Source organism: Anser anser (genome assembly GCF_964211835.1).
Source record: "Anser anser genome assembly, chromosome: 3".
Classification (NCBI taxonomy): domain Eukaryota; kingdom Metazoa; phylum Chordata; class Aves; order Anseriformes; family Anatidae; genus Anser; species Anser anser.
The window spans coordinates 10,389,093-10,403,839 of NC_139722.1; the positions used below are offsets into that span (position 1 = coordinate 10,389,093).

General features: G+C 42.2%; 1 protein-coding gene across 7 annotated transcripts in view; it reads left to right on the top strand.

Moving 5' to 3' along the window:
* The first annotated feature begins 658 nt into the window (after positions 1 to 658).
* The window catches only part of PUM2 (pumilio RNA binding family member 2), a 70,436-nt gene continuing 56,347 nt past the window's right edge, over positions 659 to 14,747 (top strand). For 2 of the 7 annotated variants that reach the window (XM_083830559.1, XM_083830560.1), the window contains exon 1: positions 675 to 980. Coding sequence is in view for 2 of the 7 variants with exons in the window: in XM_083830553.1 (XP_083686679.1) it covers positions 1,195 to 1,293 (99 nt within the window). In the remaining 5 variants the exon portion in view is untranslated. Of the gene's footprint in view, positions 981 to 1,111; positions 1,294 to 14,747 lie in introns of those variants that run through there. The other 5 variants (XM_083830555.1, XM_083830557.1, XM_083830558.1 and 2 more) reach the window with 5 other exon arrangements.

The window sequence follows — 14,747 nt, forward strand, 5'->3', positions numbered from 1 at the left end:
TGCTCCGCGTAACCGATAACGCGATCCCTGACGGTTCGACTGTGGATGGCATCCGCGTGCCGCTTCCTGAAATGGAGTATTCCCCAGCGGGGCTCCTTTAGGAACTGCTAAGAAGACAAAATAGCACATTTCCTGACAAAAGCTGTATTTTGAAGTGCCACGGACAGGCAGAGCCCCCCCCCTTTCCTTGGGGCTACTAAATGGGTAGAATTTAGGCTGAATTCGGCGTGTCTGACAAAGCCCCATTGCTAGCAGTGTTTATTAGCGTGGTATTCAAGGTCCAATATTTAACTTTCAAGGGGAGGAAACAATCGAATCCTCCCCACACCACCACATACCAATTACCGGCGCACTACTTTATTAATAACTCCATGCGTTTCTCTTTATTGTAAAAAAAACAAACAAACAAAACGTGACCCGCCCCGCGCGCCGCGCTTGGGACGAAACGCACGGAAGGCGCCGCTCAGCCCCTCGCCCACCCTTTTGTCCCCCAAACCCCGGCCCGGGGGGGACTGAGGGGGGCGTGAGGGAGGAGAGAGGGGAAGGAGAAGGGGAAGGAGAAGGGGACGGCGAGATGGCGGCGCAGGCGCCGTGAGCGGCGGAAGGAGCCGGGGGCCGCCGCCGCCTCCCTCCCGGTGCTGGGGAGCGCATGCGCTGGGGCGAGAGGCGGCGAGGAGGAGGAGGAGGAGGAGGAGGAGGAGGAGGAGGAGGAGGAGGAGGAGGAAGGGGGGGAGGGAGGTTTGCCGCGCTCTCGCTGTCCCTCTCCCTCCTCTCCCTCCGGGCTCGCCCTCCCGCCATGTTGTTGTGAGCCCCTCGCCGCGGCCGAGGGGGGGGGTGGGGAGGCGGCAGGAAGGAGAAGGCGCCGAGAGGAGGAGGAGGGAGGAGGGAGGAAGAAGGAGGAGGAGGAGGAAGAAGGAGGGCGGGGGTGTCCCAGGGCCCGCTCCGGCTCCATCGCAGCGAGCAGCGCCGCCAGCCAGCCCGTGAGTACCCGCGGGGAAGGGGTGGAAGAGCCGGGGCCGCGCTGCTTCACACCCCCCCCCCCCCTTCCTTCAATCCCCCCCCCCCTTCTTCTTCCAACCCACCGCCCCCCTCCTTTCCTCCAGCCCCCTTTTGTCTCCGGCCTCGGCTGCGCGCCGAGGGAGGGGAGAGAAAAGGAGGGGAGAGAAAGGAGGGGAGAGGAGGAGGGAGGGGGCCATGTTGTGGCAGGTCCCCGGGCGGCGCGGGGCCTGCTCGGCGGCCGCCCGCGCCTCGCCGCCTTTGTGTCCTCCCGCCTCGCCGGGGAGCGGCGCCGAGGTGGGGAGGGAGCGCCGTGAGGGGCCGGGGGGTGGGGGGGGGCGGCATCGTGCTCCGGGGCTGCCGGGGAAAAGGGGCCTCGGGGAACTGCCCCCATCCCGGGGTGGGTTGGGGAAAGGTTGGGGGGGAGGAATTAGGGGGTGTGGGTGAGGGGGGAGCCCCGCCGGGGGGCGTGGGGGCGCCGTTTTGGGACCCCCCCCCCCCTCGTTAATCGTGTGGGGTTGGGGTGAAGCGGGCTTTGTTTAAGCGGAATGGTGAAAACTTGTGGCTTTGTTGGTTTTTTTTTTTCCTTTTTTTTTTTGTTTTTTTAAACGCGTTTTGAGGGTGGAACGAGAAGGCCAAACGCTTGATAGAAGTGTTCAGGTTTAATTTTTCTTCCGACCTGGCCGCGCAGACAACAATAAGGAAAAAAACTTGAGAAAAATGCCAGCTGTCCGAGTGGATCCGACTTACGGCTCGGGTTTTTAATCTCCTTGGCAGTCCTTGCGCAAAGATTTTTGGCATTGTTCTGTTTCGTGTTTTTCATAAGCTCAGGCTCCAGTTCCTTGAGAGAAAATGAATATATTCGGGATGCTTTATGCCCGTCTGGCTCGCCCTTTGGAGCACGATAGCTGACCACCAAAACACGCAGCGTGTTTTTACGGGAGATGCGATAAAAGAGGTTTTTATCAGCTGGATTTCGGATGCTCTTTCGGAGTGGTGTAGCTGCGCACGAGCTATATAGGTCATTGCAAATGAGAATTGGTAAAACTTTTTTGTATCGCCTAATTGTTTGTCACTCATGTGCAACGTATTAACGGAGTACTTGGAGATTTCTCCTAGTGTATCTTTTATTCTCTTTGTTGAGTCTCAACTGAGAGGTGAGGCTTTTTTACTTACCGTGAGTCGATGGTATGGATCTTGGGCTGTGGAACATGAGTGCATTTAAGATATAATTACTACCTCACATTACCATTTTCAGATATAGAACGTGGTTTGCTGTTATATTTAGCAGTGTCTAGGTCTAAAACCAAGTGTTGACAATAGATTCAGTTTTGTTGAGAAGCTGAATTATTTTCTGCCTCTCTCTGATCTACAACTCCGTGCCAATCTGAGCACAGTGTGTTAGCTTGCTGGGAGAAGGAGGCTAGACTGAAAAGGCAAATGATAATTTGATGGTGGTATAGCTTGGGTTGCATGTGTAGAAATGACACGAAATCACCTGGCGGTTTTCTGAAGTGTTCAGAGAGTTGAAAATTTGGAGTTTGTCCCAGCAGAATGGTTAGTAGGCAAATGCATGTGAGAAACTGCTTGATAATGCACATTCTGTGGTTTATTCTGTAGATATTGCACGTAGGGAAGTATGTTATTTGTATAGGTTTTTTTTCAGGGTTAACTGGAAATTGTCGCTTTTTTCTGTAGCATCACTCTACTACTTAATGTTTTTCTCTGGTGTTTGGGATCCTGGCACAGTGCTGAGGTAATTACGGTCATATCTGATGTCATGACTGAGTTCATAGTGTGAGAAGCGGTTGGCTGAAGAAGCTGGACTTGCCTGTGTTTTAAAGAGAAGCTCTCTTGTATTGTGGCAGTGTGTATGGGATGTTGTGTAGCCTTGTGGTGCACTGAAAGCTTTGGGTACGTGTTTTCCTCATGGTTTGCTCTCGGAAGAGTTTCTTTGCCGTGTTCTCATTGGGCAAGGTATTGCAGATGTTTGGGGCAAGTATATTACCAGGACATCAGCTTGTTGAGTACTGTGAACTAGATCTGATTTTCAGCAGCATTTTCTGGTTCAGTTTTAGATTTATTTTTTTCCCCTTTGATTTAATGATACGAGTGTGTATTGAATAATCTGCATGTGTAGAATTTCTAAAAGCATTCTCTTTGATAACTTCATTTTTTTTTCTTTGTACAGTGGTTACTAAAATCCCAAAAAGATTAGACCAAGTGTTTATACACAGAGGCAAGTAATCCAGTAGATTGTTTAAATTCTTGCATGTCTTCATGCCTTTTTTTTTGAATGTAGAAGTATAAAAAGAAAATTTCACTGTGCATTGCACTAAAAAGAACCTTAAATTCTCTTGAATGTTATTTCTGTGTTGGGCTCTCTTGTGAAGCAAGCATTAATGCCCTGCTTTAAAAACATTTCTGATAGAAAATCTAGAAAGGAAACCACACTAGGCCGTAGAACAGACTTGCTTTATAAATACTTTTCATTGTATGTGTCACGTGTATAGGTATGTGAGTGTTATCAATCTTCTTTCTGATCTCCAATAAATTTAGTTGAAGATGCTTACCTCATCTGATGTGAACTTCCCCCACCCATAACATAGCTGTTGTCTTGATTATTCCACACAATGCGACCATTCCAGTGTTGTCACAAAGCCAGTGCCCAGGCTCCTGTCCCAGAAAAGGGACAAGAAGGCTTTCGCTTAACAGCTTGTTTCCTCCTGCCCTAACAACAAATACCAGCTATGTCGTGCTTCTAATAACGAAGTCGGAGGCACTTCATCATCACGTAGTAGAAAAGAGTTTCAAATGGCATCAGAACATGTGAACAGATTCAGTCCTAGCTGCCTCGGTGTAATTTCGAACAAGTTCTATAAAATTTATTTTATAGTAATGGCTTGTACGCTGAAGCTTTATGGCAAGGTTGAGTGTAAGTCCCTCTCAGAATACCTGCTGTGGCTTTTAGTGTTTTCCAGGCTGTTATGTGAAATGTTTAGCTTACAAATCAAGACCAGGTGTTATCTCTAGAAATATCTTTAAAGATTCTATCTCGTAATTCGTTAACTTTTTTTTTCTAAACACGTCTATTTAGGAACAGTTCTAGACAAACAGAAGAAATGTGTCTGAAGAGGTTATGACGACCATCTTTCTAGTAGAGAAAAAAGCATAAAACTCTGAAATACAGCAAGAGTATCTCTAATAATCTGAAATTGGAATTACTGCTAGTTCCAAGTCTGCATCTATTTCTGTATTCAAGTCCCACACTAAACTCCAGAGTGGCAGTGTGATCCTCTGTCCTCTGCAGGCTGTGCTAATACCACATCTGCAGCCTTTTTAACAGGCACAATTTTACAATATGTATTTGTGTGCATTGATCTAAATGATCTGATGTACGTTTCATAATTTTTGTTTCCAGATTTAATTTTTCATAAAGTTCTAAAATAGGTTACTTCTTACTTCACTGAGGAATTGGCAGAACTCTGTTAGAAGTAATAGGTCTGCCTGTCTTTATGCTTTAAAGCTTTCTGCAGGTAAATCCTAATTGAAAAAGATTGTGTCAGACCTGTGTTTGAGAACTTTGCTTTTAGTTTTCATCCTTTTATTTTGAGAAAGAAGTTTAAGACTGAGGTATCAAACTAGTTGTATAAATTCTATGCTGTGTGGCTGGTCTGAAGTTTTACATGGAATTCGTTAACAAATTTCTTCAAAGGGGAAGTGATTTTGAAAAAGCTGGGTTCGTGTGTTTAGTTCACGAGTATTTACACGTGCCTATTGTTTAAATACAAAGCTGGACTCACTGGATTCTACTAACCTTGTGCAGTTTGAGCTAGAAATAGCAAATACTACTTTTTTGACCCTTTTTTTTAAGCATCTTGCTGTTTATCTCCATTATAAGTTCCTTAAACTTCAGTTCTGTGAATGCGGAATGAGTTGTGTAGTGTGAAGAAGCCACAGAACTGATTTTAGTAACATGTTTTCATAGTAAAGCAAATACCTACTGTAGCAATACAAATAAGACAAAGTAGCTTTAGATCTTGTTATTCACAAAGCCATGTTTATTCAAGATTATAAAACCATCCTGCTATCATATATCTACACATACATACTTTCCCTTAATGATTGGATATGCAGTAGTCGAAAAGGCTAGATTAAAAATGTAGGAACATGTAGAGGGATTAGAGGGCTGTGGTTCCTTTTGTCTACATCTTCAGATCTAAGTGTCCTATTTTGGTTAAGTATCTTTCTATATATGTCAGTTTTTATTGTTTGGACTTGACGTTCTTGTTTAGCATGAAAAGTGAGATATTTCTGTAACTTGAAAATTCAAGTAATTCCTTTTTTTTCTCCACGAAAGTGCTTACTTAAGACTGTAGAGGAGATCTGGTTTCTTATATTTGTAGTCCTATTGACTTAGAAATTAGACCGTTTACCTACTAAAGATTGATAATACGTCAGTTATGGTAGACTGAGAATCGTGTGTCCAGGGAGAGGTATTTATTTTTTTTATTTTCTTTTACCTGCAGAGGATTTTTCCAACATCGGAGAGCAATTTTTGCTATTGTTGTTTATACTCGTTTCAAGTAGACTAAGTATTTCAAAAGGGAGTTGGCAAACTTCATTTCAATCTGAGCCTGAAATTTTTGTTTCATGAAAAACCCAAAATATACTATATAATATATAATATATATTATACTGTACTGGGTTAGTGGAGTTTAATGTCCATTAGTTACATAGCGTACCAAACTTGAAAGGAAAACTGAAGTTGACATACAAGAATGAGATGTAGTTCAGGTGGAGAAGTTAGTTTTCTGTGCTACTTCATTTCATGGTCTACAAATGTATAAAATCAGACATAACAGTATGACAGAGTTAGTGGTATTACACATCATGCTGAGTAATAATGCAAAAGAAACTACTGCCATTATGATCTGAAATTATATTTTGATTGTTTCTGGCTAGAAAATTTGCAGGCAACCATTTATAATATATGAAATTCTACCATATTAGTATACTGTCTTGAAAAAAGTATTTTATTTATTATTAGAGGCCTAATTTGATAATGGTATTTAAAATTTAAAGTTTAAATAAATCAGTAAAACTTTAGACAATGAATGGCTTGGATTTTTTGTTGAAATCCTAATTCTAAGAACTGCGCATTTAAAGATACGTAGAAAAGCCTTTTGTGTTATTATTAAGACCTTTTCTTTTTAGGTTTCTATGTGGAATGACGTTCCATGTGTCCTCCTAGGCATGAATGAAGTGGCCTGGCAGGAGACCAGAGGAATGATACGTGCCAACGCTGGTCAGGAAGCAAGTGGGGTTGGAATAGGGGTTGCCCCAGCTGGAACGGTAGTTGGAGCAGCAGCAGGGCTCAGTGCAGGTGGAAACACTCCTCACCCCATCCCTGCAACTGCAGTGTCAGGTGCTTCCAGTGTCCTCAGTGGATGTTCTCAGGATGGTTGGGTATTTCTTCCAGAGACAGGCTGGTGAGCAGCTGAGTGGCTACTCCAGGAAACACCGCTGGCCCACAGGAGATAGCATTCATATAGATCGTTCGGTAGGTAGCCTGTTTGTTTTACATTGAAACAGCGATGTTTGGTGTTCAGTCCCCATCTTTAAGAAAGATACGTGTGAGTTAAGCCACCTTTTCAAAGCCTGTAGCAATCCAAAGTCTAAAATACTCAGTTACTTCTATTAAAGCAGTTATAAATCAAACTGCGTAAAATAATTTCCAAATGCTCAGTTTGGACCTTTCATGTAATGTGTATAAGCATTTCATATTTCTGGGAGTACCTTGTTTTCATCAGAATGCTGTCAAATAAAACCTGAATTCATGCAAAACAATTTTTCTAGTTTAAAAAGGGACTAGCTTCTTGCCAGCTTTATGAGAAGTAATACGGATTTTGCACACAATCTTACTTGTTACGCTTGCAGGTAAAAAGTTTTGGTTGAGGTGAAATAGAAGCAGTACAATTAAGTGTAGATCAAAACTTAACATACTCCTGTTGCAGATGATAACCTGGGGGGAAAAAAAAAATCCAGTTTTAAGCTCTTACTCGCAAGTGTTTAATTGATAGAGCTTCCTCGTTTTTCTTTAAAAACTTGATTTTGAACTTCAGATAGGAATGTTTTTCCCCAGTGACTCTTGTAATGTGCCACCCTTAGGGCCACAAGGAACTTGTTTTACCTTCCCAAGCACAAGAACTTACGGGATGTGTTCCAAAGATGTAGTAAACGCAGGAGCAAGTGTAAATAAAATGTGCTGCTCTTAAAACCAGGAGTATCTGTCTGTTTATTTTTTCTCCAACCTTTTTTTTTTCTGATTCTTTGGTGCTTTTGACTTTTTTTTCTGGTTTTACTCTTCCACTCTTTTTCTTCCTTTTTCACCGATCAGTATAGCAAAATAAATCTTTTGCCCTGACATCCAGCTCTATGCTATATAACCTTCTGCGTTACATTTATACAGAAACTGTAGTGCAGCTCTTTAAAAAGAAAACTGCAATATTCTACTTGTCCACTTGGACATACTTCCTGAATGTGTGAAAATGTGTTTTTTTTTTTAACATTCAGTCTGTTACAAAGGCAGCTGTGCTGATTTTCACTAGCATTTCACAAGGCTCATAGGTTGTGTAGATAAAATTATTCCATCCTCAGTGGGAATCAGAGCTACATCTTAATCAACAGCCTTGTTTAATAATTGGTTAGATCCATCAAAATATTTCTGCATTCCTTTAGCAGGTAAATGTCATAAACATAAGGTGTGTTTTCAGGTAACTTGGGTGAGAGATTCAAGGGAACTACTCTTATTTTTTGTAGCGCTTTCATAATTTTATACACTATAAAAATTTGGTGAGGGGAAAACTGCTGTGCATTATTACCTGTAGGAAAATAGTATCTTCCAACTTGCCGTAATCAATACTGCCTCTGTTCTGCTGTTTTTCACTGTTCCCATTCATCCTTGGAAACATGAACTAGCAGAAATCACGTACAGATCAGGAGACTTCTCCGCTTGAGTTCTCTGATTTGAGTCTTCCTCTGTGTGCCAGTGCTTTAGGGGATTTTTGTTAAGAGAGAAGTTACTGCATTTATTTATTTACTTTAAAGAGGCAACTCTTGAGTTTAGAAGCACTGGATCAAGTGGGTTTTCTAAAACCTTAATTTATGCAGACTGGTAGGAACTCAACTAGTCACTATTGTTCTCTAAGCATTGGGTAGATAAGATCTCTGATGAATATATGGAGATAATTTTTTCTGATGCATTTGGAGAGAGATTGCAAAGAACATTAATAGAAATAAGTGTAGTAGATAACAGTTGTTCTAAGTAAGTAGAAATGAAGACACTGAAATCTTTTATTCAACATACATTATCTAAGCATATCTTAAAACTGTGGATTTGACATAGTTTTAGCACATTTTAGTGAAGTCACAGCATGTGAGACTGCCAAAACAATTTTAAAAATGCTTTTTAGATATAAATAGCAAGACTGAACCATTTTTTGTAAGACAGCAGAGCTCTAGCTCCACTGCTTCCAGTAAGAACTTAAACTGTATAGAAAGTAAAATACAAAATGGAAGTTAGCAATTTCAGCAGGGATTTTTTTCAAGTAAAAATAAAGCAATCCTTATTTATAATATATGAAAAATTCTTACGGTGATGTGAAACCTTATAACTCTTATGGCAAGAAACACGCATAAGCCCGAGGCCTTAGAAGGAGGATAAAGTAAACACAGAACGTGGAAAAGCCTTGTGTTCTCTTCCATAATAGAAGATACCTGAGACTTTTGACTGACTGAGTGGTACGGAGAAGTGAGTCAATACAGTTGTGCGCAGTTTGTTTTTAAGAGGAACATCAACTTGGTTGGAATCACCGATGGATTTTGAAGAATCTTCGAATTAGTTGAAGTGTTAAGGAAGTGAAGAAGTCTGTTCTAAGTCAGAATAATAACTTAATAAACATGCTCAATTCATTCCTGGGAAGACTAGAGAAACCTTATTTTGTTTTCTTGAAAGCCATCTGAAATGTCTGCGAAAGAACTGAACATCTTATTAAGCATAAGGCAAGACAACATAATAAAGATAATTATTTGTCTAGTAGGCTATTTAATTTTTGCTGCTGTTAAGACTGAAAAATTGCTTGTCAGTGTCCTTTTGTAAGGGATTATTTAGAAATGAACTATGGTAATTATCAGTGAAGTGTCAATTGTTGGAAAGCAGTTCATATGAATAAACTGTAGCATTGGAGGCCTTGATAGCATGAGGAAGCATCAAGTGGATTGGATGGTCCTGCAGTTCCGTGGCAGTACTGGCAGCTTAATGCGTGCTGCTCTGGAAATCATAGAATCATAGAATATGCTGAGTTGGAAGGGACCCACCAAGGATCATCGAGTCCAACTCCTGGCACCACACAGGTCTACCCAGAAATTCAGACCATATGTCTGAGAGCACAGTCCAAACACTTCTTAAACTCCAACAGGCTTGGTGCAATGACCGCTTCCCTGGGGAGCCTGTTCCAGTGCGTGACAACCCTCTCAGTGAAGAACCTCTTCCTGATGTCTAGCCTAAACCTCCCCTGTTTCAGCTTGACACCATTCCTGCGGGTCCTATTGCTGGTGACTAAAGAGAATAGGCCGGTGCCTGCCCCTCCGCTCCCCCTCGTGAGGAAGCTGTAGACTGCGATGAGGTCTCCCCTCAGCCTCCTCTTCTCCAGGCTGAACAGGCCCAGTGACCTCAGCCGCTCCTCACATGTCTTCCCCTCTAGGCCCTTCACCATCTTCATCGCCCTCCTCTGGACACTCTCCAACAGTTTAATGCCCTTTTTGTACTGTGGTGCCCAGAACTGCACACAGTACTCGAGGTGAGGCCACACCAGCGCAGAGTAGAGCAGGACAATCACCTCCCTCGACCGACTAGCAATGCCGTGCTTGATGCATCCCAGGATACGGTTGGCCCTCCTGGCTGCCAGGGCACGCTGCTGGCTCATATTCAACTTGCCGTCAACCACAACCCCCAGATCCCTCTCTGCGGGGCTGCTCTCCAGCGTCTCGTCGCCCAGTCTGTACGTATAGCCAGGGTTGCCCCTTCATCATGAAGACCATGGTGGAAAAACTTGAGGTGCCGCTCACATTTAAGAGAAGAGCAAGGAAGTTCAAACACACCACAGTTGAATGGAATTTACCTCTCAGTTGAGTTGGAAAAATCTTTGATGTGAAAACTTGTTTGACCCAGTGTCTTAAATTAAGTAGCCACTCTGCCTGGAGGCTGATATAATTGGCTCATAGAAGGCTTCAGAGTAACAGTCACATGAACGTGTGATGTTGTTAACACTTGTATTCTGTGTTTTTCTAAGGTTGCCTCAGCTGTAGCAACAGGAAATTAAAGTGATGGACAACAGTTACTCGCATGGCGAAAACTTCATTTGGGAAGAGTTGAACTACTCGCCAGAGGGGAGGGCTGTGCAGAATAATTGGCATCATAAGGGAGGGCAAGGCTGGAGAAGCACTCGCTTGCATGAGAGACGATATCCAAAAGTCTTTTGGCATTGGTTAGCTGAAACGTAACGCATGCACAAGTCCGTGATCCAAGATGACAAATCCCAAACTGTAATTTGAGTCAGGTGGCCTCCGTTGTTACCCCTTAAAATAAACCAGAAGGGAGCACGTCTGTTCAGTGAATGACAGGATTAAGCACAAATTTCTCAGTCTAGAACTAACTGTACCTGGGTTTCATTCATCTTCCTTTAGAATATTTAATATCGGAAATAGTTATAAAGGATAATAAGCTAAGTATAAAAAGCTGCCTCAGTTGGGTTTTTGCCTTTTCTCTCCCTCCCTTAAGAACAAAAATGTGCACCAGATTCTTTGCTGGTACCATATCTGAGGAAGACCACTGTCCGCTGTGGCATCATCCTTTCATTAACATCCCCTTAGGGCTGCAGGTAGGTTACTGATCATCATTAATGCACGTCAGTTCTGTGTGAATTTTTGAGGCTTAGTGATCAGCAGTCAATTGGTAATATTTGGTTTTACATAGATGAGGGTTTTGGGAAGTTCAGGGTATCTTTGCTTGGGTGTCAAGAGCACTTGCATATGTTCTTGCAGATGCTGAAGCAAAGAGGTACAGCAGGGGGATGCCGTCCATGCTGTTCATTCTGTATTCCTCCCTGTCTGCCCTATCTACTACTCTCCCTCATACCAATAAGAAGTTCATCCATTTATTTAAATGGAGTTATGAATTTGAAGATGAGGTTAGCTGCTTCTGTTCTCTTTGTCCTAGTAGAGGGGAAGGGTAGGAACTGTTGGTGAAAACATTCAAGTCTTGCAGCTAGGTCTGCCAGAGCTTCTTTGTCAGATCCTGGAGAAGCAAAAGAGAAATGCCGTGATTGTAGCAGCTTTTTTGGAGCTTCCTAAGGATAACGGCACTGTAAACAAAAGAATATAAATTGCATCTTTGCCCAAAGCTTCAGTTAGGCTTCAGTTGCTGTAACTCATTTCTGGTAGAATTTATAGGTTTCTGGAGAAGTTCTGTGAATGGCTGCTGACAAAAAATCCTTTTTGGGGTGGGAGGGGGTAATAGAGCAAAGAAGTGTCTTACTAAGTTCCAGAGCTTTTTTGCACTCATGGTATGGAGGAGGAACTGTGTATCGGTTTTTACAAGTATTGAGAATGACTTCACGAGGATCTGTTTGAATTAATTTAGCTACAAGGAAATGCGTGGATGTTATTAAACTAATAAAATGTGCAAATGTTTTAACGTTGTTGCCTCCAGGAGCAAATGGACAATTCCTAGCAAAAACTTTGCCTTCGATTTAAACAATAAAATTGTTTTTGACATTCAAATAAGATACGCACATACATTTGTGCAGTGGAAATGGGGAGATATTTTTCCCGTATGAGATCTCACAGCCACGTAGCCATCCCTTGGAACAACGATCGTCGTCTCATCGCTCAAATTGGGAACAACAAAATCTGTTTTCTCACCTTAGAGTGGGAGTCGCGTTTCCTGAATCATTAGTTCTTCCTTTTGTAGAACCCACGTAAAACCATCCCTAGAAATCTGAGTGAGCTTGCACACCGTATTTTTTTTTTATTTCCTAACTTTGCACCTTTAATTTAGTTTAAAAATAGTTTCAGTTGTTAAATAAATTTTAATTTTTTTTCAAAGTAGCTTTCATAAACAGATAGTTAAGACTTTCAGGTGCTAAGCAACTATGCAGCACGTAAATAGAGTCCTGCCAAAAGCGTAAGTTTTGTGCTAGATGATTGATGCTTCCTTCTCCTGGTCAAGTTTACATCAGTCTGAAGCTGTGTTGGAGATGGTTCATTTCTGTTTCTGCCTCACAGGTTCTGTAATAACCTTGTTACAAGTGTTGTCTTTTGGTGTTTTTCAGCATTTTTAATTATATTTTGCTATTTTCTTTATTTAATCACAGGAGCATTTTCCTCCACTTAACTAGAAACCCAGTAAATGAATGTCAAATTACTGTTTTAAGCAGCTTTTCAAATTTGCAAACTAGCAAAACTTTTCAAACCCCACAAATTACGAAGAGAAATGTTAGAAAGATTTTTTTGTTTTGGTTAACAGAGAGCTCAGGTGAGGGTGTTTGATTCCTCTTTTGGAAAACGTATGCCCTGTTAAAACTTGTTTAATAAGTTCATGACATTTTTCATCGTACTAGTGCTGTATAATTTGCAGGAAGTCCCCCAAGGTTTTTTGGGGTGAATTTTAAGGTGGTGACTTCTTGTGCACTAAAAAAAAAAGTCTTGCACTGTGCATTTTTGAAAAATCACTGTATTACGTGCTTGAGACTGCCACAGTTCTGGCAGCAGACTTAACTTTCATAGCCGGAAAGAGGTAACTGTTGTTCCCATCTCTTTCATCAGAACTAGGTAAAATAGTGTATTTTTTGGTGTGCTGCAAGGTGTTTTCATGTAATTTAACAGACCAAAAAGCATTGGGAACTTGTCTGTAATATGTTTCTTTATCTAGAGAGAGGAAACACTCTCTAGCTATGAATTCTGCAGATACCTGATTTGTGTTTATCAGTTTTGAGCACATAGCACGTGGAATAGCTGTCTTAATGGTCGGGACAATGACCCAAGGGAACGGTACAGAACTGCGACAGGGGAGGGTCAGGCTGGATATTCGGGGAAGGTTCTTCAACCAAAGGGTGGTCGGCTGCTGGCACAGGATCCCCAGGGCAGTGGTCGCAGCACTGAGCCTCCTGGAGTTCAGGAAGTGTTTGGACAGCACTTTCAGACACTTGGTCTGATATTTGGGTGGTCCTGTGCGGAGCCAGGGGTTGGACTCTGATCCTTGTGGGTCCCTTCCAACTCGGGATTTTCTGTGATTCTGAGGAGAGCAATTGCAGTCACATTCTGCCTTGTACAAACAAGTTCATTGCATGTAAGGTGTTCTTCAGAGACCTTTACTGAATCATTCCTTCCAGTCATGTTCGCTGTTCTGATGCATCTGCATACTTCCTACATACCCTGTTCACCGTTTCGAACCACGGCTGATAGTTTCAGCTCTGAGTTACTCGGCCAGTCCCCACATCTGCATACTGTCTCAGATGCTGTCAACCTGTGAACTGCTACCTCCTCTTTGTGAATTTCAGTACCGGTTGCATCTGTTACTGTAAGTACATTCACAAGTGTGCTTGTACTTTTTTTTGAATTTGTTTGTGCTTTCTGACATACCTCAACCTTTTGCCTGCCCTGATGCCTCCGAATACCTGGCACTTGTGCACTGTTAAGTGTCTTAGTGTGAATGGTTACTTTATTCTTACTTTACCAATTCAGTTTCTTGTATCAGTCTTTGTAACTTGCCTTATACTTAGACTGAAAGCTTTTTGAAGCAGAGCCCTTTATGCTTTCTTGTTCAGTAATTACTGTAGTGAGTCTGATATGGTACTCCAGCAAAACAAATGGCACGCAGTCATCTCAGCATTCTTTGATTTACATACAGATAAATTATCCTTTATACTTGTACAGCAGTAGTTCTGTGCAGAATCGTTTCAGGTCTGTGAGGAATTACTGACAGCAGCATAAATCTGAATGGTAGTGCTGCTTTTGGAGATGACGTGGAGAACGTGGGCTGCAAGCAGCAGACACATTCATGCACATTCATGCACCTTGGAGACTGACACAATGGGATGCACAGACCCCAAACTGCTGCTGGAGCTGGTTGAGGTTTCTTTGCATTTATTCCCATGTGCTCCTGGTTCTAGGCGGGTGTATGCCTGAGCCTGGTTCCAGACCTGATTGCTGTCCAATAGTGGAGTTTTGTTCCAGAGCTAATACTTTTGGGAGGAACTCTAGGGGAGTTTGTGTAGACACCCAGGATGAGCTGGTGGGAGCCGGTTAGTTTTGGAAAAAATGGCTGCAAGTAGTCATTCAGGCTTTCTGTAATTATGATGTATTTCTTCGTATTTTCTAATTCAATATCTTGTTGTTCAAGTTGTCGAGAAATAAAAATATTTTAAATTGGGGTCATTGTTAATTATTTTTCAAATACAAGTTCTTACCCGCTGATGTAGAATGTATTTAGCTTTCTGTTTTCGTGTGATTAAAACCAGGGCTTATGAAAATGTGTAACACTGCTTTATTGCACGGAGGTGCTGCCTTCTGTTTTTTGAACTACTTTGCTTTGGTAGTTTTCAGTAAAGTCAGGGTAATCGGGATGCTTATGTGTCTTTGTGAAGATTTATGTGAAAGCTTTTTCATTTTAGCGAAGACAGGAGGTTGGA